General features: G+C 45.3%; 1 protein-coding gene across 3 annotated transcripts in view; it reads left to right on the top strand.

Moving 5' to 3' along the window:
* Positions 1-25624, top strand: part of LOC107321483 (transmembrane protein 132B-like) — a 168987-nt gene that overhangs the window by 32443 nt on the left and 110920 nt on the right. For 2 of the 3 annotated variants that reach the window (XM_015878432.2, XM_015878433.2), the window contains exon 2: positions 5321-6200. The exons of the other annotated variant lie outside the window; for it this stretch is intronic. In XM_015878432.2, the coding sequence (XP_015733918.1) occupies positions 5321-6200 (880 nt within the window). The remainder of the gene's footprint in view (positions 1-5320; positions 6201-25624) is intronic. 3 annotated transcript variants of the gene reach the window in all.

Genomic DNA, 25624 nt, shown 5'->3' with positions numbered 1-25624 from the left:
TCCTGTTTCTCAGGTCCTTCCTGGCCTCGACATGATGGAAAATTTGGAGGAAAGGGGATATCTCATCTCCATGGTGGAATAAACTTTCTGCTTCATAACCTGCAGAGATTCAGGACCTTTGGCTTACAGGCTCTGACAAATCAAATAAAGCAGGAGGAATTTTTGCTCCTCAGTTTTGGAGAGCATAATTTTAATAAACTTCTCATTTGGGCAGGAATTGTGCTTAAGTCTGATGGACTTGAGAAAGAAATGATGGGGCTGGGGCTTGCATCCTTCTGCACAAGGTCTAGGAAAGTTAAGCCCTCATGAGATGCAAATTGAAGTTATTATAGTGGCATGATGCTTTACATGTGCAATCTGATTTCATCCTAAAAAGATTATTTTCTGGTTTCAGACTGTGTCAACTTTAAGCTAAAAGAACTCCAATCTTTGGAAATAAACATATCCGCTCGGAGAACCATACTGCTGTAATGATAATGGCTCAGCTTCAGCTGCATGCCTGATAAAATCTTCTTATGCAGGCAGATCTGATGTCTGCATGGGCCAGCATGGCAATCAGGGGAGCAAACACAATAGTGTTATTGCTTGGGTTTGCATGCTGCTCCCTGGCCAGGATAAATATGTGATCTATTTTGATAAACAAGCCTGAATGCCTCCCTCCCCGTAATAAAGTAGTTAACGATCATCTTCTCCGTGAATGTCAAATAATGAGGCAGTGGCTTAACAAGGCAGTTCCTCAACCTTGTATAAGCAGAGCCTCGTTTCCTTGAAAGATAAATAAAGCTGCGATCCGCCGTGTGCTGTGCTGCTGTAAGGCTTTTTATTTGAGACTTTAAAAAAAGAAAAAGAAAAAAAGTAATAATTCAGGGTAAAGTTTGTTCAGCTGTTGGATGCCTTCGCTTCCCCCTGTTCTGTTTGCTCACTTGGATCTGTGTTGTGTAACGCTGTGTCCTGTTCTGCAGCTGCTCTGTGGATTGCCCTGAGCATCACAGAGGGGAGCAGGCTGGTAAGGCTGCACTGACCCACCTGGCCCAGTCCATTGCTGAGGCACCCCGAGGCTGCTGCTCAGTTGGATGAACGAGCTCAGGCAGATACAGGGGGATATCTCCCCTGAAGGTGCTCTCAGCACCTGCTGTCAGAGGTCCTGGCTTGGCTAATACTGATTTAGGGAGCGCAGCGAGCATCATTTCCTTTGGGATCCAATGCTTTCTGAGCTTTCCTTGCAGGGCTAAAGGCAGTTCTGAGCTCTTCTCTAAGCTTTTGCTGATAGAGAACCCCGAATTAATCTTGAGGCCGTTTGGGTATTGGATTACACTCTTCCTCGTTCCTTTCCGTGCCAGCAATGCTGGAAGTGGCATGGGATGCTAATCCTGCCGTACCTATTCACTCTGTCACAGAGGAAAATCTATGAAAACAAATTGCTAGTCCAAGCTAAATTTATTCAGTTGGAGTTAATTATAATCTTTATTTAGTCTCAAGTGATGCCTTCTTATCATACACTTATTATAGCTGAGAAAATTAATTTTTATTCTACCATAAAGGTGAATGTAATAATCTGGGTTCAGGGAAGGGATTACTTTAATAAGATTTATAGGCAGCCTTTCAGACAGCGTGGCTTTATTACTATCTGTAGGTGGCCTTGCTGTGTGTGTGTGTGTCTTTCAGTCTGGGTGACTGTGCAAAATGCACATGAGCTAAAAGTGCAGTAAACCCAGCTTTGGAACTTCCCTATGCAACTTCATTTTTTGGCAGTGGAAAGCAGCCATACTGCTGAACTTGCTGAGGAGTGCAGTGATGCTGATTGTTGTTGAACTTTGCACTCTGCTCAGAGGGTTTCATTCATATGCAAGGTTTAATTTTTTCACTGACAAATGTGTGTTGGGGGATGGGAGCGTTCAGAGATGGACTTCTGCCTTTGGTAGCTGCAGTGATTCCTGGGGAATGGCAGTTTGATGGTCCATGTGGGGGTGAGTGCATGGGATGTTGGCCCAAGCCTACAAAAGTTAATTAACTTCTCTTCAGCTTTAGGTGTTGGGATTAAATAGTGTTTGTTTTTTTTTTTTTAATATTGCATCATTTTTCTTGTCTTCATCTTTCAAAAGAAAACGCTCAACCAGCATCATTTTGCAAAGTGAATGGCTCCACTAAAGTCTAATCAAGACCGAATTGAAACTGGTTGTGGGTTTCATATCGAGTCCTGTCGTCACATCAAAGTAGAAAACAAACAAGAAGCTTAAAGGGATCCTCTCATCTTTTCTTACGCTGCAGTTCTTGGTATGCTGGCAGCTTGTGGGCTGACTTGAGAGTTAGAGGAGTGCTGGGTTGTCTGTATGCAGAGCATATTGAATGCTGAGCTGCTCCTGGCTGGGGTCCTCTCAGGCTGCAGGTCTCACCCCTTGTGTGCACGAGAGATATGAATCTACTGAGCTTGTTCAGGGCTCAAATATTCTCCTATAATGTAGCAGTTCTGGAATAGCTTTCCTTGTGTGGAGAGCAAGTTCTGGGGTACAGTGTGTTTTTATTCAAGGATAATGCCTGCCTTTCCCGAGCAAAATAATTATTATGAATAGAGCCATTTTTATAGTGGAATAATGTACATGTGTAGTTTGGTCTTTATGGTCTTTAGTGGGGGCTGGTGGGAAGGGCTGGTGATTTTTCTCCTATACAGACAAGCCATTGATTGCCTCCGTATGAGTCATGGATAACATCATAGTACTTACTGGCACCACATTACTTGAAATTATTCCTCTTACAAAGAGGAGTGTCTGTATGATCTTATGCTACAATTCTGATGATGCTGCAGGAAAGATGAATTTTAATGTTTTCGGTCTTTCACAGGTGTGAGATTAGATCTCGTTTGTTTTCCACTACCCCAAAAAGAAAAGAATATGGGAAGAGTTGAGTATTTTAAATACTTCTAGCTCCTTCAGCTTATGGAGCTGATGGAAGACTTGACTCCTGTTAAATAGTCGGCTAATAGAGAGGGAAGATATTTCTGTTCCAACAAGACTTGTTTTAATATCTCAAATTGCATCCAGGTCTGTGTTATTCCTACACACCCCTTGGTCCCAAAGTCATTGGAAAAATGGCACCCAGCCTTTGAGGTGGCCCTGAGCTCTGGGGATGCCCATTGGCCTCCATCAACTTGTTCTTCCAGTCGTGCTCTTGTTTGTTTTGCAATTAGGACCAACCACGTTCTGCACGCTTTTGATCCCGCTGGAGTGATTATTAAAGAAGCAGGTGATTCATTATCTGCTTTGTTGTCCATCAGGAGCTGGATGTGTGTTCTGCTGGTCATGGTTACTGTAAGGAGATTGATGTTGTGGGGCTGACGTGCTGAATTAAAAAGGTGGGGTGAGGCCTTGCCATAATATGAAGTATTCTTTTTCAGATGTTCCTACAGCATCATAAAATGCTGCTAAATTCAGACATCATATTTTGTTGCAGGCTGGTTCTAGGACAAAGCCCAGCCCTGTCTACTAGTGTTTATGGCTTCCCATATAAGCTTTCAGACAAAATTTGTGTCTCGTTTAGTTTGAGTTACAGCGGGCTGATAGCCTGGCTCTCACACCAGCTCTCAGCAGCAGTACTGAATGTTGCCACTGTAATGTAGCGGAGGAAAAGGGGAAAAAAAACCCACACATTTCAGACTTCCTGTAAATCAGTGCTCGAGAGAGATGAAGTATCTGCGTGAAGGATAAGGAGAGGGGAAAAGTGCTGTCATCTAAACACAGATGCGTTTAAGCCTTGGCTCGTCTTTGCTCTCGCTGTGTGCTCAGGAGCTGTATCAGTCTCCTCTGCAGTGTTGGGTGGGGGCGGATTGTAGCAGTCCTCCCCCCAAATCTGAAGGTACTCTTGTATGTCCTCTGCTTATATATATATACATACAGCAGCACAATTTCAGTGATAAATGTGGCTCTTAAAAAGCATCGCTTTCAAATGTAGCCTTGCGGAGCTGGGAGGAATCCCAGCAACTAAAAGTAAATGAGCAGAATCTCAGCAGAGAACAAGAGTGCAGCAAAGTCAGACGGACGAGCTTTGCCCTCACAGCTGTCATTGAGAAGCGTGGGCTTTAAAGCACACAACCTGAAAATAAAACCAAAAACCCAGCTTAAATATTCCAGCTTTTATCTGTGCTAAATTTTGGCTGTAAGTACCTGATTGCCCAGCTGCTAACAGGTGTCGTTGTTTCTGCAGTCATTGCGTTGTGTATCTGCTTTCCCCAGCCCTGACAAACAGTGAAATCGCCACCGAGCTCCAGCGAGAGACAACAAGAGCTCTGACCTTAGGATCTGTCATTGTTGCTTTTGTTATCTCTGCATTATGGAGCCGCTTCGTTTTAATTCATTTGCCTTCTGTTTATTTCCTCTGTGGCGGTCCCAGGAGCGAGCTTGCATTCACCAGCAGATGAATTGTTACTCTGAAAGACCCATCACTTCTTTTTGGTAGAATCTCTCAGCCCAGATTGAATATATCTCACTATTAATTAGAGATCAGCCCCAACCAAAGGCAGCTGTCTGAGCCCTCCCTCCCTCTGGAATCTTTTCTTGCTCAGGAAAAATTGCTCGGTGCTGGCTGGAGGATTGACCATTGTGTTGTAGAGAAACTTGTGTGATCTCCAAATGTGTTTCATTCTCCTCTGGAATTAAACAAACAAACAAAATCCTTCTGAACCTTCTGCCTGTAAAGGATTTCTCCTTCTCTCAAGTTCTCCATAGCCTTTAAGTCTGTCCCACTGAGACTCTAGCAAACTCTATATTTTCTGGTGTCTGAAAGCTCTTTTTAAATACTTTTTTTTACCCCCTTCACTTTGATTTTCGAGACTAGCATCCTTTTATCACTTTGCAGCTAACTTCCAAACTAATGACCTGGCAAAAGTAGAGGGGGAGCGATGCTGATTTGCAAACTCCAGCTCAGCCTGCATTGTCTGTAGTAGGAGAAAACAAAAGTTTCATTGCCTACTGGAGCCAACCCATTGGGATGCTTGAAATATGAACTTCAAGCCAAAAATGGCAGGATGTAAAGAAAATGTTTATGCTGAGGGTTGTGAGGCACTGGCACGGGGTACCACAAGAGGTGGTGGTTGGTGGCCTTGAGTGTTTCCAGAGATGGGGCTCTGAGCACCCAATGGAGCTGTATTGTGTCCCCATGCACTGTGGGGGAGTGGGACCACGTGGACTTTGAGGGTCCCATCCAACTCAGCTGGTTCTATGTCTCCGTGTTTATCACTCAGTACCTATAACAGCATTGATCTGCTCTTTTGGGATGTGCTAAGCAAACGTTAGAATTGTCTTTGTTTCCTCTTTCCTTTGGCCTGCAGTGGTGGAGAGCCGAGGAGGGATCATGGACAGCGTGCAGAGGTTCTCAAACCTGCCGACGTACCTCCCCGCCAGCTATCACATCTGCAATGCTGATGTTTTCTTCTTCCTTAAGGAAACCAACCAGGACATCACCAGGAACTCCAGTTTGCAGTCCAGGGTGGATTCATTCATTATATACAAATCCAAACTGCCTCCCGTCCTAAATGCCACGTACGGACCCTTTTCTGTGGAACAGGCTGTTCCTTTGGACCTCATGTTGTCTTCTACATCTTTTGGTTTCACGAATGAATTCACTTTTAATTGGAAATTAAAATCGCACATAATAGACAGCTCAATTTATTCCAACAAACCTAAAATACAAACCTTGTTCTATATTGCGGGGAGAGACTGGGATGACTATGACCCTGAGGAGAGGTTGCCTTGTGTGAAGATGTTTGCTTTCCTGGAATCTAGAGAAGTGGTGGCCAGCTGCAGGTTGACAGGCCAACTGGGGTTATGTGTTGCAGAGCTGGAGTTGTCTCCCAGCTGGTTCAGCTCCCCTCCACCCCTGGTTTCAGAGGATACAGCCCCCCTGGAAGGGATTACTGTAGAGCTCTTCTATAAGATTTATACAGCAGATGGGGAATGTTCTCCAGAGGATGAAAAGTGGGAGAACAATATTCACGCGGATCAAGAGAACGAACAGAAGGCTTTGCCAGCTATGGAGAGGATTGGTAGCATTGTTGTTTACCCAAATCAAGACACATTAAAACAGTCTTCATTGAGGTTAGATGAGAATGTTGTAATCCGCTTGCCACTCAGCCCGGTCAGAGAAGGGGATGTTGTGACCTTCCATGTCTCCCTGGCAGATGACTCTCTGGCAGACCAGTTTGTATTAAGGTAAGAGAATATTTGAAGTGCTGTATGCTAAGCAGTTTACAAATAGGGACAAATTGATCTCAGATGTAATTGCTGTGGTGACGTTCAGTGTTTTCCTCGGAGAACTCAAGTATTAGCTCTCCAGCTGGGGAAAACTATAAATACTCTTAAGTTACTGTGTGGATGACTCCTTTTGGAATGTGGAAATTGATTTTAAAGTATGCGCTATGAACGTATGCATCATCATCTTTTGTTTTAATTGTTTGCTTCTTGTAATGCTTCTTTCTCTTAAGTTACACCTCTCTGAGTCTGCCAGCGTAGTTGACACAACCCATTTTACGAGGTGGTTTGGTGAGGTATCCTCACTTTTCATTATTTTCCAGAGAATCGTTCCAAAGCTCAAGGGCTGCATCTTGTACGTGTTGAGCAGCAGTGAGGAGCTGCTTCATTGCATTGTACAGGGGAGCCAAGAGAAATCACATGTGCCTCAACTTGTGCAGAAGGTCTCTGGCAGAGCCAACATTCAAACCCAAGCTTTGCAAGACCTGCCTTGATTTTGCTGCAAGACAGCCTGTCTGACCTCAATCTTGTGACTGCTTGTTGCATGAGCCATTTTTGTTCTAAGTTTAAACATTTTTTGGTGACCTTTACTCATGAATGTGCCTGTAATAGGAGAAATCAGGCATTTCTAACCACCCTGAGGGTTAGTGCTGCATGTTTGTTACGTCCTTATCTGTCAGACTCTAGGTTCAGAGCTGCGTAGAGATGGGATTCAGAGAGAAATGTGAGCCAGACTTTGGGAATAGAAGGGCCAAAAGGTAATTGGAAAGTGTCATCTGCAGTGAGAACGTGAGACACTAGGGAGCTGCAGTCTGTGCTGGCAACCTCAGACAGATTCGTGCCTTACTTCTAACTTTTTGATCTGAGAAGGATGGGAGCAGAACATGACAGAAGTGCACTTCAGGGACAGATGTTGAGAAAACAGACAGCGAGCTGTAGGCAGTGCTTGCACATCGTTCAACTGTTGTGAAATAGCACATGCATATGAATGAGATTGCAGCACAAAGCAGGACGCTGTGCACATGCAGAGGGTAAGTCATGGGCCACCTGCACCCAAGCATTTTTCATGCAATCATAGAATGTCCTCACTTGGAAGGGCACTGTGAGGATTGTTAAGTCAGACTCTTAGGTTTCATTGTGGTAGGGTCAAATACATGAGAAAGGATATCACATCATAGGGTTTAACCAGTTTTCAGATGGTTTGGGTGAGGGAGACTTCCTGTTAAACCAAGTTATTCTGTAATTGCTTCTGCCTGTGTTCACTGGTTTTTCTTTGATAAATATGGCTTTGGTAAGCAGCTGCTGATGAGCAGAGCAGTAGATGGACCTCGTGGAGTGATTGGACTCAAACAGGTGTCTCTTGATCCTCAGCTCTGAAACAGAGGTGGTGAGATTTGCTCAAGGTTTTGCATCAGCTCATGTCAGGTTTTTGTTCTTTGCCATGCTGTGGATAAAATTCCTGAGGTATAAGAGAGCCTTTGTAATAAATGGCAGTGAGGACGGTGGTTTTGTAGTTTCCACTGGCCAGGAAAGCACCAAAATACTCCTGCAGAAATAGCTTTGCAATGCTGTCTTCAAAAGCACAAAACCAAAATAGCATCTGGAACTCCTGAGCACAGTTATGGGGTGGGGTTTTGAGGGAGCAGAACTAGAGGGATCCTTCAATCCAGGAGCCCCAGGATGAGCCCCAGGAGCACAGGCACTGCCATGACCTCAGCTTCCCACAGCCACCAGAGCTCCTGAGCTGCTGGGAAGGGGAAGGCAGTCAGTTTCCATGGGGATTTCCTTGGAGAAATGTGTAGAATTGGTGCGTCTCCAGGAGATGTTTCTGTTAGAATAAATAGGTATGTGGTATGTACCCAGAAACACTGCTTTGGAAAAGCCACAATCAGCTCTTGGTTGCCTGTCCTGTCCTGTCTGTTCTTTCGTTCTGTAGTGATTTTCATCAGAGAAACTGCAGTGATTTCTGTTTAACCTTGTGTTGGAAGCTGTAAGTAAGAATCAAGCTGCAGCTTTGATGGTTCACTCATCCTGTGGGATGGAGAGATATCAGCAGCTGTAGCTGAGATAATGGGGGTGACATAATGGGGGCCCATGAGGGGTCATCCAGCCAAAGTTTACCTATTGGACAGGATGTTCTGCTGAGGGAAGCAGGAGCACCGTAGTGCATGCATCCCATGTAGATGGTTTCCCTCCTAGGCTTTTCCTATTGCTCAGCTCCGTGTTAATTTAAAAACCCAGGAGGTTTTTATATGCATCGAATTTCTGTGTGTTACAGGGGAAAAATACACTGAAGTAAATGTTTGCCTTGGGGAGAAGTATTTTTTGCCTAATATAACTGATTGTTTTTAATCATATCTGTTACAAGCGGAGTGGAGGAAATTGCAGCCTGGCTCATAGGAGATGATGGATCAAAATCACGTCATCCTCTGCACAGCTCTGGCACTGTGCAGAAGAACAGATCTGCTCAATTTTATGCATCTTCTCGCTGTTTCATGCTGTGTTGTGTAGTACTGTATCTGGTGTTGCATTTTGCTCTAGCCAAACTGTTCTCCCTTAGGAGAGTCAGCTCTTCCTTGTTCTGCAGGCTCTTCCCCAAAGTGGGAAGCTGGAGGGCAGGTGGGAGCACTTTCCTGGTCCAGCACTGTGCTCAGTTGTTAACCCCTATCCTTCCATTGGTGTTGCTGGACGGGGGTGGATGCTGCAGGGTGCATGTGGAACTCTCTTCCTCACCCCTCACTGGGTTTGCTCAGCTTAACTTAAAGTTTTTCCATTTGTTTTCATTCAATAACTGGAATTTAAGATGGAGTTGTGGGCTGTGGCCCAGGGAATTTCTTTTCATTTTGCAATCTAGACAGTGTTGCCGGGTGTAATTGAAGGGCTGAGGTATGTCAAGGGGCAGAATTTGGAGGCTAAGCGTGGATGTCGTGCTTTTGCTGTGCCTGACAGTCTTATTGCTCCCTTTGTTGACGGATGATCTATATGTGTGTACGCTGAAATTCTTGTGACACTGGAGATTAATTTGTGGCCTTGCTCTGGTCCATACTGTGAAATCTGCCGTCTGTGAGCATAAATCGTGGCCATTAACGTGAGGTGGGCTGCTACTGACCATAGCATAACCATAAAGATAGGCAAAATGGACTGAGTTACTGTGAGTAAGCTTCTTAATGAGATGCTTTGTTTGAAAAAAGCAAAGATGAAGCATAGCTTTGAGAATCCTGCAGGACTGGTACACACATTTGTCACCAATTTGTGGGCACTTTCTGTCTTTCCATGCACGGGAATATCTCATTTACTTTCTTTTACTGATAAACGTGGCTATAACATAGCAAACAGGGGAAAGATGGGAATCGCGGTGAAGGAAGGGTCAACACCAGCCAATGTGTTAATCATTAGACTGAAGAAGTCCCACGAAACATATGTGAGAATGGTAAAAAGGAGAGATGCGGTATTATTTAACTCCAGCTTGAGACTCAAACGGTGTATTTAGAGGAAAAAATGGGGGTCATTTTATACAGCATCTAAAGGAAAAAATGGACAATTGCAGCGCGGCTGTAAGAAAGAAACCAGAACACTCTTTGTAAATGAATGGTGGAGTTTTGTCCTGTTTCCCAAGTCTCCCTTCTTAAACCATCCACAAGGATGTTCGAGTAATGAGGGCTGAGCACTCACAGCAATTTGTCGGGTTGCAGACAAAAAAAAGTGGGCTTGTTGGCATTCGTTACACGTCCCCAACATGAACAACCCATCCTTCTTTCATCCCCAGTCAGAATAGACACGGAGACTGGAGATATTCCAGGAATAATAGGAAGGGACTGAAACCAGGTAATGAATCCCACGGCAGAGAAATGAAAGCGGCTGTGGCCCTCCGTCTGGATCGGGGCTGCAGAGAAAGCTGGCTGTCATCGGTGCCTTGGCAACCCGAGGGAGAAGGATTATCCTCTCTGCTGTGCTCCACATCTGGCAGGGCAAAGATGACTTTTTGATTTTTGGGTGAACCGGTACAAGGTGTAATACACGCCAGTTGGCTTTTACTGATTATTCTCCCTAGGAAAGATGATATTAAGGATTTATATTAATAAACATATATCCATATGGAGGAGGTTATGTCTCCCGCTAAGGGATAAAAATTGCACAGGCCATTAAAACTGACTTACAAGGCTTCCGCGTTAATAATGAAAGATCCGTAGAAGTCTGAGCAGTCGTCTAGAAGGCCAGAAAAAGATCATTAAGAGGATGTCTCCTGCCAATAGCTGCCGAGAGCAAACAAGGGAAAGAAAACAGAAGGTTTTAGATCTGGAAATGGATAGAAAAATGAGAGAGCACAGACTGTGGGGAGTGCAGCGAGAGGAGTGGGCTCTGCACGGCTCCTGCTGCCCCGAGCAAGCTGTTGTGGGTGGGGATGCGGGGCAGGGTTATTGCTGGCGAGAGAAATAAATGATTAACTGAAGCATCGCTTTAGGATGAAAATGCAGCAGAAGCAAAAGTGTTGAGAAGGAGAAAAACATACGTCAGGAACTAATCAGAAATGCTAATTCGGATTTAGAAATAATTACGGAATTAAGGCAGTACTGGCAACTTGGGAATATTTGTTTTTTACTTAAAGGCGTTAATAAACCCGGAATGAACATTGGAAGTGATTATTTCTCTCTTCTGTCTAAATGCACGCTGTACTAAATGTAAAATATGAAACACCAGCGCTCAATATTAATTAAAAATACAAAGCACTGCAAGTCTGGAAGAGACAGAGGTATCTGTGCAGTCTTGACTCAGCCCTTGTGTGTGTGTGTGCATCTTAGTATATTCCTCAAAGATGAATTCTCACTACCTTTTCCCAGATAGCTTTCCTTATTAGATACAGAGCCTGTCTTGCTCCCACTGTTTTCTTTTCTTTTCATCTCCAGATAGAAAAAGGAGTGACATCCTTTCAGGGCCCTCCTGCAAAGGCTGGGACCTGTCACTGTGGTTTTTTTTTTAGCTCAGATAAACCATTTCTATAAATGTGGAAGGGTTGAACCATTCTTTTGCTTTTCTGATTTCTGGGTGTTTGGCTCAGGTGAAACTTCAGCTGATGAAAGCCTGGCAGTGCTGTAAGCATCTTAATCGATGGTGTTTGTGACGTGATGGGATGGAGCTGTACGTTTCAATGGGGCGTTGCATAACACAGTTGGACTGGAATTGGTGTTGGCTGAAGTGCAGGGCACCCAGGCTCTCTCCTTTCTGCATGCTTTGAGATAACCTTCCGAGAGAGGGAGAAGGGAGAACCCATGTCCCTTTCACAGTCTTAAAAACAGCTACAGGTGCCAAAAATACAATAGCTCCTCCTACAGCTCAAACAGCTCAAAAGCCACTGGATACGCGGCAGTGACTTAATGACTGAGTGAATCCATAAAGACCCATAAGATTGCAGTCAATAAAGCAGTTTGAATGGAGTTTTAGCTGAAGATGAGCTGTCTGCCTGCCTATGGTCACATCTACTCCAAGGGGTGGATGGACACTGAATGCAGCTGGAATGGGGCAGTGCCCCGCAGTGCATTGGAAAGGTGCTTGGTTTTCCTTGAGATCCCATGCACTGCATTCAGCCTTGCCAGCAGCACAGCTATCTCATTCATCAACCCATCTGAGTTTATGAGCACTATGGATGTAGCAACGTTATGTAAATGGGTTTGCTGTATCTCATATTCAGAACCATAAAGCAGAAAAGAAAATACATGTCATTTATGTTGGGTTTGAGTCAGCTGATGTGGGGGGCATCTGATTCCTGAGGTGCAGAGCTACAGGTGGATATGAGGGGCTGCCTGGTGCCAGGGGAGGGAATGTAGAATCATTAGGGTTGGAAAAGATCTCTGTGATCATTCAATCCAACCATCAGCACCTGGTGAGATGAACATCATCTGTTTAATTTAATGATATTTTTGCACCTTGTATACTCAGGTTGAGAACACAGGTCAGAACAGGTTGCTGTCTTGGAGTGATGGATTCCAACCAAGGTTTCTGTGGCTGTCGCAGGCTGTGTGTCCCACTGCATGAGCCCCTGGCTGGGAGCATGGGGGAGTGGGGGTCTTTGTGTGGGACAATCTGCTGCGGGTCTCAGCTTTGTGCTGCCTGACAATGGGGGCATTGTAGGGCTCTTCATTAGTTAGCAGCGCAGTAAATCACGGGCTTGTCGCAACATCTCAGACACAACAGAGTTCAGTCGTTGCTGCAGTTACTTCTCATGTGTAATGAATAGAATTAAATGTATAAAAATGCGCGTACTTTGAAATTTGCTTTCTTCCTGAGATGAGTGTTTTGGACTGTGCCTTGCTGTTGTTTTGTCTGGGTGCAGGCACACAAAGCGATGAGGTATTGCTTGGGGTGAGCAGCTGATCTCTGTCTCTTTGTGTTCCTGCTGATGCAACAGCATTGCTTTCATCCTCGTGTTTCCCCATAAGTTTTTGGTGGCCTTGCAGAGGTTTGGGGAAGAGCAGGAGATGTGGTATTGCAAGAAAATGTTTGGTGTATCTTCCTGGTTTGGAAGATAATGCTCCCTATTCCCTTTGCAATTTATGCCCATAAAGAACTCATGAGAAAATCAGGTTTCAGAAAGAGCAGAGCAGGGACCTGCACTCAGTCTGTGGCTTTTTCTGCTTCAGAGAGTTGCCACATCTGCTTTGGATGCTGCGCTTGACCAGTGTATGAAAGCAATCATATTAACAAAGTTATTGGATCTCAGGTGAATCAAAGGAGCTGCAGGAGAAGGAAGCAGTGACAAACGATGTGCCATCCTGTGGTGCAGTGAGCAGGGCAGGCACGTGCAGCTATTTCTTGAGCCCATGGAGGCTGTATCAACACTGTGCAGAGCAGTGCTTCGTTTGAGACCAATTTACACATACATAAGAGAAGAACGCCTATACAAAATGTATACCTTTCCCTCCCTGCTTCCCTCTCTCTTTTTGTTTTCATTTTCCTGGCAAGCAGACTTTCTCGGTTGCTTTTTTCTCACTGTGTGGCCTGAGCTTTTGTGGGATTAATGAAGGAGTCATCAAATGTGCTTTCACTGAATCTCCATCGTTAATTGCGCCGCTCCTAGAAGACAGCAAGTGGGAAAGGAAAAGAAGGACAAGTGAGGGATAGATGGAGCCTTGTTTCATGGGCTTCTGCTTAAGTTAATGAGAGTCTGGGCAAGGAATGTGCCACAGGAAGCACACGTATGAGCGCTTTGATACAGATCCCCGGTGGAAGAGGGTGATGAAATGCACTGAGTGGTGCTTGGGGGCAGCATGAAAGGTTTGTCCCATCCTGGGAGGTGGCAGAGGGTGAGGGAGAAGTGGGAGCAGACTGTGAGAACCTGGACTGCGACCCAAGTGCATTGTGAGATTTGGGTTGCTTTGGGTCCGGGAGTTTGGCTCTGTCCCATCTCTAATTTAATTTGCCTGGCCAGAGTCGTCTCTCTTATGTGGAGAAAATGGGGTTGATTTAATTAACTTCTGTGGAGTTGTCTAGGGTTTGTGCCAGTAAAACTGTTTGAATGTGGATTTGGTTGTGTGCAAGGCACACGTGTGTGTGCCAGTGCTTTAGCATCACGATCCTGATAACTGCAGTGAGATGTGCTGTGGGCAGTGGTGGCCCTGGGGTGTGCAGGTAGGACATGGATGGATGGGGAGCTGTCATGTTTTGGGTCCTGATTTTAATGACACAAGCTTACACTCGTACTACCGTCTTAATTATGGTGTTTCATGCTGTTATCTCTATAATGTGGTGTAAGTACCTTTGCTCTTCATCTAAGATGACTTTTGACTCATTTACCAAAGCTAATAGCCCTTTAAAAATAATGTAAGCATTTTCAGAAGTATTTGACTGATGCTCTAGGGACTAGTATCCTTCATTGGCTATGGAGCAGGCACAGAATGAATAGAGTACTGTGGGCTCTCTCAAACAACGACCTTATGGGAGATGTAGTGATTACAGCAATTAAATCCTCTTTGCCAAGGCAACCAGGGCTTTATTTCAAACTGAAGTTAGCTTTTTTTTCCCCCCACCAAATGAATCTCTTCTGTGTGAATTATTCATTTTTCTTTGGAAGACTCTGCCTTGTATGAGTTGCATGAGCTCAGGATTATTTATTAATTATTGTATGGAGGTAATGTCTAGGGCAGCCTACAAGGGGTTGGAGAGCAGAGGTCCCCTGTGCAAACAGAAGCAGAGCGAGGCACAATCCTTGTCCCAGATGGGGGCTACAGGTCAATGGCATCTGTGGAACAGCTCACAAAGAGCTTGCATTTGCTTTTTCCTTGACACCATGACCCATGCCAAGGAAGCGTGGGGCACTGCGGTCCAGTGGATGCTTGAGCTGCTACGGTTTTGACCGTGCTCTGACACTGTAACTCAGGTATTTTTTGGGGAAAACAAATAAAATAGGCCATGTCAGCTCAGGTTTTCCAAGTTGGATTGAGTTTGGTTGGTGTGAGCTCAGAATTTCTTGTGCTTCCTGACCAGAAATTCTGGTCGTGTTCAGAAACGATGGCTGTGGTGGAACATTTGCTTCAGTGACTTTGGAACTTATAAGCCTAGGACGTTTTTTTTTTCCCCTATTCCCATTTTTAATGGGAAAAAAAAGTTAAAGCACTGCTAACCCTTGCCTTCAATATGCTGCACCTTCATTTTAAGATTAGACGAGTTCATTGTCTGTTTCTGCTATTATATAAATAGCATTTTGATTGACAAGAAAACTAAAAGGATTCTGCTTAAACCTGTACTGCTCTCCTAAGAAATCTACATTCATTATTCCTGGGATGACTGAAAGATTTACAATAGTTTATAATCTGGTATCATTTCATTCTTTCTCTTGGTATTATTAATCACCTTGTCATAAAGCGTCAGGAGAACTTGATTCAGCCTTCATGATTTGGGCTGAGAAAGCCATACTGTAATATTAATGTGTCTTAGGAAATTGGGTAGATATCTCTGCATTCTGGGAACCATCAAATGGGATGAATGATGTCCTTTGCCTAGACGTTGGGTGCTTACAGGTTGCTGAAGTTGAAGAATGGTCGAAAGAAACCTGCAGCTGTACTGCCTGGGGAAGAAAAATGACCATGCAGAGCAGAACTGGTTCAGGTCAATATCTGGTCAGAGACCAGTGTTGTTCCTCCTCTGTGTTAGCACTGGGCTGTGTCCTGCTGGGCCAGGTGGATGGCAGCATCTCGCCGGCGACACGCAGCCCAGGTCTCAATTATTTGGTCATTTATAGATTCTGGGTTGCATTTCACAAGCCTGGAGGCAGTCAACCAGGATCCTGGCTGGGTTTCAGTGGCAGTAATTACAGCTTGCCAGTGTAGGTTCTGTCTGCCTCTTAAATTGCATCCTCTATTTTTCACTTCCTTTATTGAAGTGCTGCACCCCATGCTGTTGTCGGTGACCGTGGCTCTAATGCTTGGCCTATTTATGTAATGTTATTTTATCTGTAATGCCTTGTGGTGTTTTTACAAGAAGAGCCAGTCATTGCTTTCGTTTTACAAATTGCTGTTCTTATTGCTCGTGTTCCAGTGACCCTCCTCAAGAACGAGATGCTTTCCAAAAGTAGGAAGGCAATACCACCTCTACCCCTAAACTCTGCTATTTCTGAAGAAGGGCCATGGGGTTGAACGCCATTCCTGCTCTTTCCTGCAGCTCTCTCACCAGGGCAGATCAGTTCTGAATAGCCAAAGGAACACCCAGTTTTGAGTGGTGATTTTGGGCAGGGAGCTGCCATCCCATTCACTCCCCCTGCGCTGCCCCATAGTGGGATTTCATCAATGGGAGATCTGCCTGCCTATGTCTGTCAGTGCCCACCTGGATCCTCTCCATTACCTCCAGGTGTGATTTTGGGAGGGCTTGGAGCTGTGTGGAGGCTGGGAGAAGGAAGAGTGGGCTCACGTTGGATGGTGGCAGGAGCAAAAAGCTCAAGCTAAAAGCCCAAATGCTGGGAGGGGATGATGGATTCCCCTTGGGCAAGGCTTGGTGTGCATGTAGGCAGTCCTGTCCCAAGGAATCAATGTGCCCAAAATATAAATACATGCAACTTTTTTTTTCCCTATAGGTTAGGAAGCTGGGAATGAGTTTGTCTCCCTGCAGGGCAGCTTTCTTTGTGAACTCGCAAGACAATGGAAATGTAGTTAACGTTCGGTGTGACAGAGTCTTAAGGGCTTCACTTAATAAAATCATGGTTCACTTTCATAGACTGGAAGTGGAGCAGAATTGAGTCTGTTGTAAGAATGAAGCTCTCAGTAAGGAGCCTGCATGTGAGGTTCATCCTCAGCTCAGTGCTTGAGGAGCAGGGGAGGTTTAGTGCAACGTCTTCTAAATTGCGCTGTGCTTCTTTAGGAACTGAAGGGAAAAGGAAATGTATCTTCATGTTAACCAGACGTGAAACAAAATGTGGCTTTTCCCAAAAGAAAAGTTAAGCATTCGCAAGGAAAAAAAAAAAAAAGGCTCTTTGCAGAAATTTCTATTCTGTGAAAAACACATTTTCTGTCAGAAAATAATGGTGCTGCATGAGCTCTAATAGTAAACCAATTTGTGCGTACCACGGGAATGGACTTTCCTTTCCCTCGGTTGTAAGTCATGCTGGAAGGACTGCCATTGGGCTTACGAGAGCACGGATATTGTCTCACTGGGATTTGTGTCTGCTTGAATTATGCGAATAACTCCACTGAAATACTACTGGGAGGGGGGAAAAAATTCATCAGGCGACTTCTTATTAAAACAAGTTGCTTTTTGCTCCGTTTCAGCCTGGTGACCAGCTCCTTGTATTTTCCCTTGGAGTTTTTTGGAGTGCTTTTTTAATGTCCCCCCCCCTCAGATCCCCTTTGCACGGTCCCCCCCAAGCCCTTGAGCCAACCCACTTGTGCCCATTGGCAGCTGCAGCTCATGCATGGGCTGGGCAGGGGCTGCCTGAGCCTTGTGCAGTGCTCTGCCTTCCGTGGTGCATCCATTGCTGGAGATCACTGCAGTGTGCACATTTAAACATGCTTTGAGGAAAACCAAAGGGTGTTTTTCCCCAAAACGAGCTGTTTTTGGGCATCTCTGCCAGCCAGCTTCCTTAGGGAAAGTATTCGCAGAAACGGAATTGAGAGGTGGTATGAACACAGCCAAACTGAATATATTTACAGATGTTGAAGGTGTTTTAGGCTTGTAAAACTTGATCTTCATGGGTCAATGTTGGGTTAAAGAATGGTTGTGGTAACAGCGTTAGTCCCACCCTGTGTACAGACCTGCAGGTACCCTCTCTGGTCTGCCGTCATGCTTGATAACAGTGTGAAAATTGGATTTGTCAACTGGTAATTCCTCAGTGATCGATAATTAGTTGTAATTACGTGCTGTTTAAGTGCTGTGGAGAGAAATTGAAGTTTGTGGCCAGAGTCGGAAATGAAGAATGGCAGGTACACACCGAGCCATTTGCTGGAAGAGAAATTCATTCAAAGGAGTGGGTTTGCACAAAGCGTGGCAGGTTGAATGCCAACTTGTGCAGCCAGAAGGGGAGCATTTAAGCTAAGCAGGGTAATGCAATCATTGGTGAGTTGCTGACTATAAAGTATCATATCTTGACCTGCACAGAGGCTTGCATTCCCTTTAGGTTATCCTCAAAGTGTGCCCGATGTGAGGTGCCATGAACAAGCACTGAAGACACTGCTTGAACCTGCACTGATGGGGCTCTGCCATCCCTTTGCATCCTCCAAACAGATGCAAGCTGATTATTTTTCTCAGCCAAGGACCAAAAGAGGGTCTCTGTTACTTATCTGTTCACGTATGTCTGATTTCTGCTATTTTGTACATCTGATTGCCATTCTCTAAATAGACATTTAAAAAGGAAGTGTTTAACTGCAGTAGATGGGAGTGAAATGGCTGGAGCAGACCTATTACCCAGTGGTATGTGAGAGAGAGCCAGCAAAATTTATGGCTTCTGGAGGAGCAGTGTATTTTTAAGCTTTTTATCCTACATTTCATAGCCAAGATTGGCACATTGTTGACAGCTCTGTGATGTATGTGCTGTCACCTGGCTGGAGTCCGAAGCAAGTGATAAATGTTGGGTTTGAATGAGCTTTTGTGACGTGCAGTGACATATGTATTTCTGTTACTACAAGTATGTAGAGTGTCCTGTGGTGGAGGATTTGGGTGCTATTTTGGTGTGTGGCCTTGAGTGATTTCCTTGCTTTTCTTGTGCTTCTGTTTTACTATCCAAGAAAAGATGGGGAGGATGACACATTCCTCGTGTGCTGCGATTGCTTGTTCTTATTGTGTGATGTTGGAGCCTGACACTGGCTTGAATCATTTTTGTTAGGCTTAGTAAAGACTGTCTGCTGGCAAGGAGGTAAGTGCAATGAGAAACAGCAGCTGGAAATGCTGGATTCTGAATTTCATGTGTCCTGGGGATATGCCACATAAACTTAGATTCAAACACTAAATGTTTTGGAGTGAATTTTGGTGATGCTGTGCCCTGGGAAGAGCCTCCTCCCTCAGTGATGTGTTCAATATGGATGATGATGAGCAGTATGAATCAGCATGGGCCTGGTGGTGATGGGTTGCTGGTTGGACCAGATGATGGACTTTTCTATGCTTTGTAATTCTACAAAGCCATCCCTTCCCTTTGGTCCAGCAGACAAGCAGAGGGCTCTGGAGGGCACACGGAGCATATGTGTGGCAAATGGCCTTGTGTGGGGCTCCATTAGCTGGTGCTGCCTGCTGCTGTGCTGCAGGGGGGCTTGGCAAAGGGCAGTGTTTTGGTGGAAGACATTGCCTTGTGAGGGGATTTCACAGTACATGCACATGCGGGCTCCCTGGATCAGGCCTGATTAATGGATTTGGCCAGAAAACTGCAGGGAGCAGCCAGTTTGGGAATGGCACTGCTGTCTGTGTGCTCAGAGCATCTGCGCCCTCCAAACTGCCAAGGAGGGAGCAGTGGCAATCTTGGGAGGTGTAAAGGGAAAGATGTACAGACAGCAGGTGTACGTGTAAGTGGGCAAAACTCCCACCTCTGCTGGGTTTATGTGCTTGGACTGCTCTGGAAAGAAGTTCAGACTGTACCTAGAAAGGGGTCCTTCCAGAACTGAGAGATGAAATGGAACGGTAAAAAAATAATAATAGGAAACAAATAAAACAGACTTAAAATTTTATATTGCGAGGCTTTATATTTTCTAGATATATTTTCAGAGGTTCCAGAAAGCAATGGTTTCCAAAGTGGGGCCTGTGCCATTTCTGCGTACCTTGGAGTGATGGGTGCAGGAATCCAGACATGAGTATTCTTACGTGGAACTCTATGTAGACAAAGGCAGATGCATTTGAAACTAAGGAGGTATCCATGTCCCTACTCACAGTTGGCTTTGAAGCAGTTTGTTTATGCAAATTATTTTGCCTTTATGTTGTAGAAGCAAAGTTGGAGAATGATGCTGAGAAAGAAGAGGAAGGAGGAGGAAAGAGTGAGCATGGTGCTGTTGGGTTGATAGTTGGACTGGATGATCTGGAGGCTGTAAAGCACGAGGGCAGAGAGCTCATGTGGAGGCAACAGCAAGAATTAAGCTGGGCAGGAGGGCTGTGCCTGCCCTGTGCTGCACAGAGAGGTGCTGTGTGTGGAGCTGCCTTGTTTTGGTGTAGCTCTGTATCTTGGGCAGACGAGCTGGGAGAAGCCTGACTTGGGGACATCTCTCCTTTGGGCTTCCCTCTGCCTGTTGGTGCTTCCAGATGCCTCTACGCTCAGCCACCCACACCTCTCCCTCCAAAAGGGACACAACTTCCACATGCTTACGCATCAGGAATGGAAGGTGAGCCTCTTGCTGCAGACAGTCGTGGTGATCGCTTGCCTTAAGGGGGAGAGCATATGTGCAGCAAATGGACACTTACATAACCCTATTAGCTTATACTGTGTGATTCCAACTGTTGGTTTGCCACGGGGAGTTGGACGAGAAGAATTAGGTAACATAAATAGAAAGATGACATCCTCAAAAAGAGCACCGTTCAGCACATACTGCCGGCTGGCCTCATGGTTCAGAGCCGATAAGCAAATTTGGCCTGAATCCCATTGCAGCATTTTCCGGTGGCACCAGCACAGCAGAGGGATCTGCACTGCCTGTGGTTGCAGCTGCAGAGCCTGCCCCTGGGACACGAACCTCCAGCCAAATCAGTGGTGATTTATTTTGATTGCGGGCCGTTCCCTTTGAAGCGATGCTTTAAGATGAATTTATCCCATACGTGCTTTAAATGGGAAGTGGCTCAGAAGCGCTCCCTGCTAATGCATCCTCCAGGTTTATTTCCACTCTCCTTTTTCTTTCATTCAGGGATTGGTTCCTGATAGAAATGTGCAGGTACTTTTCATTAATTCCTCCGGGGCTTCTGAGCCTTCAGGCTTTTGAGTGACATTGTGGAAAAACATGAAAGCATCATGCAGAAATCGTCCTAGGAACTCAACTGAAGGAGGGTTGGAGCAAGGACCTCGAGGTCTGTCCTGTAGTACAGGATGGATGTTAGCATGTAGAGTGGGTGTAACTTGTTGGAATGCTGGAGTAAGAAAAGAGTTAATGGCATTGTCTGTTCAGCACTGCAAGGAGCTGTTACCTATTATTATGTTTATAGCAAAGGAAAGTACAATGAATGCACTTTTAAGCCAATTCCTCCCACTGTTCTTTTCATTCTGTCTTGTGAATATTCTGTGGGACTGACTGAAGGCTTTGTCTGATGTAGCGGGAGCCTTTCGGCTTCCTAATAGCGGTGCAGAAGGCATGGCACAGCACCTTGCCTTTCTTATTTGCTTATTTTATTTATTTTTAAAAGAGAGTGTTTACAGCAACCTGAGATATTGTGTTTTGACCCAGGCTTTGAGAAAAAGCCGCCCGCCTTTCGTTCCTTGCAGCTTTCTGAAAGTTCCCACGCGGAGAAGCACTTCTCACCACGAACAAACTGCCAAATGCATTTGGAATGGAACATTTCTGATTGAAATGGCATCCCGGGGCTTCCAGCTGTGGGTGACCGTGTTGCTAAACAGTGGCAACGTTTGCAGTCTCTTTGTGGATGCTGCTGCTGTAACAAGCAGGGCAGTTTTAAATATTTAATTGAAGCAGGTTGGTTTTAAGTGTTGAAGAGCCCTGCTTTTCTTTTTTTCCCCTCTCTTTGTCTAATTAAGAAAGGGTGGAGGCAGATAGAGCTGCCATGTTGCCCATGTTGTTGTTGCTGAATGTTGGTCATCTTGTGGTTGCCCAGATCTGTGCAGAGAAGGAAAAACATTTGGACAAGCCTTGGTGTGTTTGAAAGTTATATCATAAGGGTCTTTCTGAGGGAATGAGAAAACTTCAGAGGAAGGATTACGAGCAGAAGAAAACCACAGGGCTTCTTGATTTCTAGGCAGTGACTGAGATCAATGGGAGCTGCCCATCTTGTGCCAGGAAGCACAGCCCAAGGCTGAGACTCTCCAAGGGCTCAAACTTAAGCTGAGTTTCTTCTTGTGCCAGTTTTCCTTGGCATCTTTCCCCCAGTCTGGGGGCTGCTCCCTCCATCTGTGCCCTCCTGCTGCCCCTACTCCCCCGTGAGCTTCATGCCTTGGGTTGGGTGAAGGCACCGTGGGATGTCGTGTGTCCCAGCACATCCTGCCTGCTCCTTGTGCTGAAAGACCGAGTGAGGGTGGTTCTGAAAGTTATTCCTACCCATCCTCCTGACAGCTGTATCTGTTAGAAACTCAATCGGTACCGCACTGTGAATTCAGTCAACTTTTCCCCTGACATGATCTGAATGTATGAAGTGATGAAACGTCAATCAAAATGAATATGCACTTATTCCAGAAAGAAATCTCAATGCATAACTGCTGTAGTGCTGGTGGGTGAGCAGAGATTATTTTCAGTCATTTTGCTGTGTAATGAAAGCCCTGACGAGCCCTGCAGACCCCCCTGCTAACACCGTGATGCTCTCCCTGTTGCCGAGTTGTTGTCTCATTTCACACCACTTCTGGTTCAGGTTTGAATCACTGCATTTCTTCCTTATTTCTCCTGGTGCTTTCTGGTACTGCACTCTGCCAGCAGCCTTTGCCTGAGGGACATGGGGAGAACTCAAGGGGTCCTGGAGCACCTCTTCCCTTGTGCAGTGCTCTGCTTGATGGTACAGAAGTGGTCTGACATTGAGTGCCATGCTCAGTGTAAACAGAGGGTGTGGAGGAGGCTGCACTTTTAAACCAGCGGCAGGAAATCACATTAAATTCAGTGTACTTACATTGTTCTAGAAACGTGGCTATGTTTCAGCTACCAGCCTCCCACTAAATGACTTCAGATCAGGCTCAATCTGTGGAATAAAATCTGCCTGATGCAGCTGTGAAAGAGGTAATAAATATGAAGAAATGCATTTTGCAGTTATATTTTATATTTACCTCCAGATGTTGATTACATTCCCTGGATCTGGTCTTTCTCAGTGCATGCATCTCTGCTGTGTGTGAGGAAACTGAACCTCAACTTCCCTTTATGCCACAATTTACTCTCTGTAGCACCATGTGCATGATTTTAGCCACTTTGCTTTGCCAAATCCTGCACAGATCTCTAAAGAAAGGGCTTCCTCATGTGAAAATGAGACAAAGTGTTCCCAGGAGGAAGTACAGCCTGATTGCACCAGCAGTGCTGAGGCTGTCGGTAGTTCAGAGGGACAGTGCTGGTCTATTGGACAGATGAGTGTTATGCTGTGGGTTGAAGGCTTTTTGAAGGCTTTGCTCTGCTGGCAGGCAGCGTGTTACACCTGAAGTCATTGGGCCTGAAGTTAATTGAGAGTGATGGCTTGACAGTGAAGATTGAAGTCAAGGAGGCTGTGGTACCAGGAGGAACAGAGAGCTTTTCTCAACACCGTTTCAAATCAAAGGAACTCGTCCATGCAGTTAGTGGTTTTGTGAACAGTGCCTTTGTCACTTGAGGTTTTCATCAACAAATCAGGTAATTTATATCCAAACTACCAGATTAGAAAGAAAACTCAGCCAGAGTGAAATAGTGGCTTCTCTTTGAGTATTCACAAGCTATCGATGCAAGTAATTGAGAATATGGTTTTGAGTCAGCAATTACTGGCACAGAAGATATTGTTACTTTAATGCCTTGGCACTTGAATCCATGATAGTGTCGGATACAGTGCAGTGAGTGCTGGAGGAAATAATTACAGCATGGGGCACAGGTAGTGACAGCCCAGGGTTTGTTGGTCTTTTGCTGTATTAAACCCAAAACGTGTGCCTGTTATTTGTAGTCAAGAATGAAGTTGCACTTACCCCGTCCTCCTTCCAATCACAGCCATTTTTTGGCCAGCCCCAGATTTGCAAGCAGACGTTCAGCATCCTTTATACACAGGGATGGTTTTGTCCTGGATCCTGAGCTGCGAGAGCATAGCTGGGCACCTCGGGGCAGAGCACAGCGTGCTGCCCTGCTGCAGTCACTGCGCAGCTGGTTTCCTTTATGGGAGGGTTGGATTCCCCCCAAGGACAGCAGATTCCCTTGCTGAATGAGCTCGTCTTTTTGTGCTTCCAGCCTGTATATCAGAACTATTTCAGCATTTGCATCCTCTAAACAAGGCTCATTAATCGCAAATTCATGGCTGACGGGTGGGGAGTAGTTAGGATTGCGAAAGGAGAACAGGGGGATGGTAAGTGCTTAATGCTCAGTGGGACAAAGTATCTCACTGAGTGTTTTTCACTGAAAACCACTGAACGTGTTAAAAAGCATCATAGCCTTTTTTTATTGGCAGTTGATTCAGTGCCCCCCAGCTCCCTGGGGAAAAGCCTGTGTTTGTTATTGCAAACACAGCGGATGCTTTGAAGTACTCAAGGTTTAAGGGACTTCTTTCTATCAGTGATCTGTGTCACTGAAATTCCTGGGGATGGCACTCAGTGCTGGTGTCCACCTTAGGAATGAGTGAAGGACTGGAGAATCCCTTGTCCTGTGCTGCATCACGTTTGGATCCATCCTGAAGCAGGCTGCTGCCTGATTTCTCTTCTGCAAACACTCAAGTCTGAATTAAAAATTGCTGCAAGTATTAAATAATCCTTCCCCAATCCTGCTGGCCTGGGGTGAGTAATTTCTTTTGACGAGCAAGTAAAATGCCATTAGTTTCTTGCATTACCATCAATCACGGTCACAAATGGCAAGCAGCTTTTGTGTCGAGGCTGGTAGATTTTCCTGACAGCAGCGTAGGGCTGGGTGGCTTCAGGGGTGCATCCTCCCAGCCTCCTTATCCCATTGGGGTAATGGCCAAAGGGCTGCCTGGGGTGCCCCTTTCCTTGGGAAGTGCTTGCTCTCTAGGAGAATCTTGGAAGGCCGTTGTCTGCAGCTAGAGAAAAATGGTTACAAGAGGGAACGCAGAGGGAAAAAAGCAGGAAAGAAGACTTTGATGGCTTATCCCAGCTGGAGGGCTGGTTCACATCAGAATTCATGCATTATTAGCCTGCTTGGTGGTCATTGGTGCCTGGAGTACAAACCACATAATCATAATGCTCACTAAAACTTTTGCTAGCAGCAGAAAAAATGCTTTCTTACTGTAATTTATGGTACCACCTTTTCAAGAAAAGTACTGGTCTGAGCTGTACTGGAAATTGAATTCTATCTTGTGGAAAGGGAGATTATTTTCTGAGCTTTGCTTATTCTCCATCCTGGCGTACGCTGCTCAAGGTAAAGGCGCACTCCAGGAAGATTGAGAGTGAGCAGACCTCTGTTCTGTGTGACAGGGGTATAAAGAACAACATTTTCGTTTTCTGACAGTAAAGGAGAAATGGCATTACCAGCAATATGCAGCAATGTACTCCGCAGCCCCAGTTAGCTCTGCATATTTTATGGCATCCATTTTCTTTCTTCGATTAAACAACATAAAGCGCCATAAAATAATTCAATAAAAACAACAGCCACTAGTTCAGGCAAAGTTCTCGTGGCCTTTTTAATTCTGGGAGGATTTTCATTGCAGTGCTTTGTTTTCCCCCTCCCCTGTGCTCGGGTGACTTATGTCCCCACCACAGCCTGGGCAGTGCTCCTGACAACAGCCCTTCCTTTAATGGTTTTTGGTTTGGAGTACAGAGCAAGTGTCAAAAAATGGTGATATGACACCCTAATAAAGGTGTGTTGTAGGTGCTGTGGCATGTAGAGATGGGCTACAGGTGGGATGCCATAGGCCTCCCATGCAACTGGCTGCTTGGGGCTTGGCTGTCCCAGTCTGACTTCAGTTGTACATACTGAATAGACTTGTTTCCTATAGGAAATGTGCGAGTCTCCGAAGTGGTGACCAAATGCAAATCCACCGTGATGGATGACTTCAAATGCTTAAAACTCCATCCGTGTTGGCCAAGATACGGGCTACGCAGCTCATTATCTGATTTTGCAAGGAGGGAAGGGATGGGAAGTTTTACTCTTTATTTTTGTTTAGGTGCTTTCAGA

The sequence above is a fragment of the Coturnix japonica genome, chromosome 15, assembly GCF_001577835.2.
Source record: "Coturnix japonica isolate 7356 chromosome 15, Coturnix japonica 2.1, whole genome shotgun sequence".
Lineage (NCBI taxonomy): Eukaryota > Metazoa > Chordata > Aves > Galliformes > Phasianidae > Coturnix > Coturnix japonica.
Note: the sequence above shows the minus strand (reverse complement) of the source record. Positions and strands in the feature narration are given on the sequence as shown.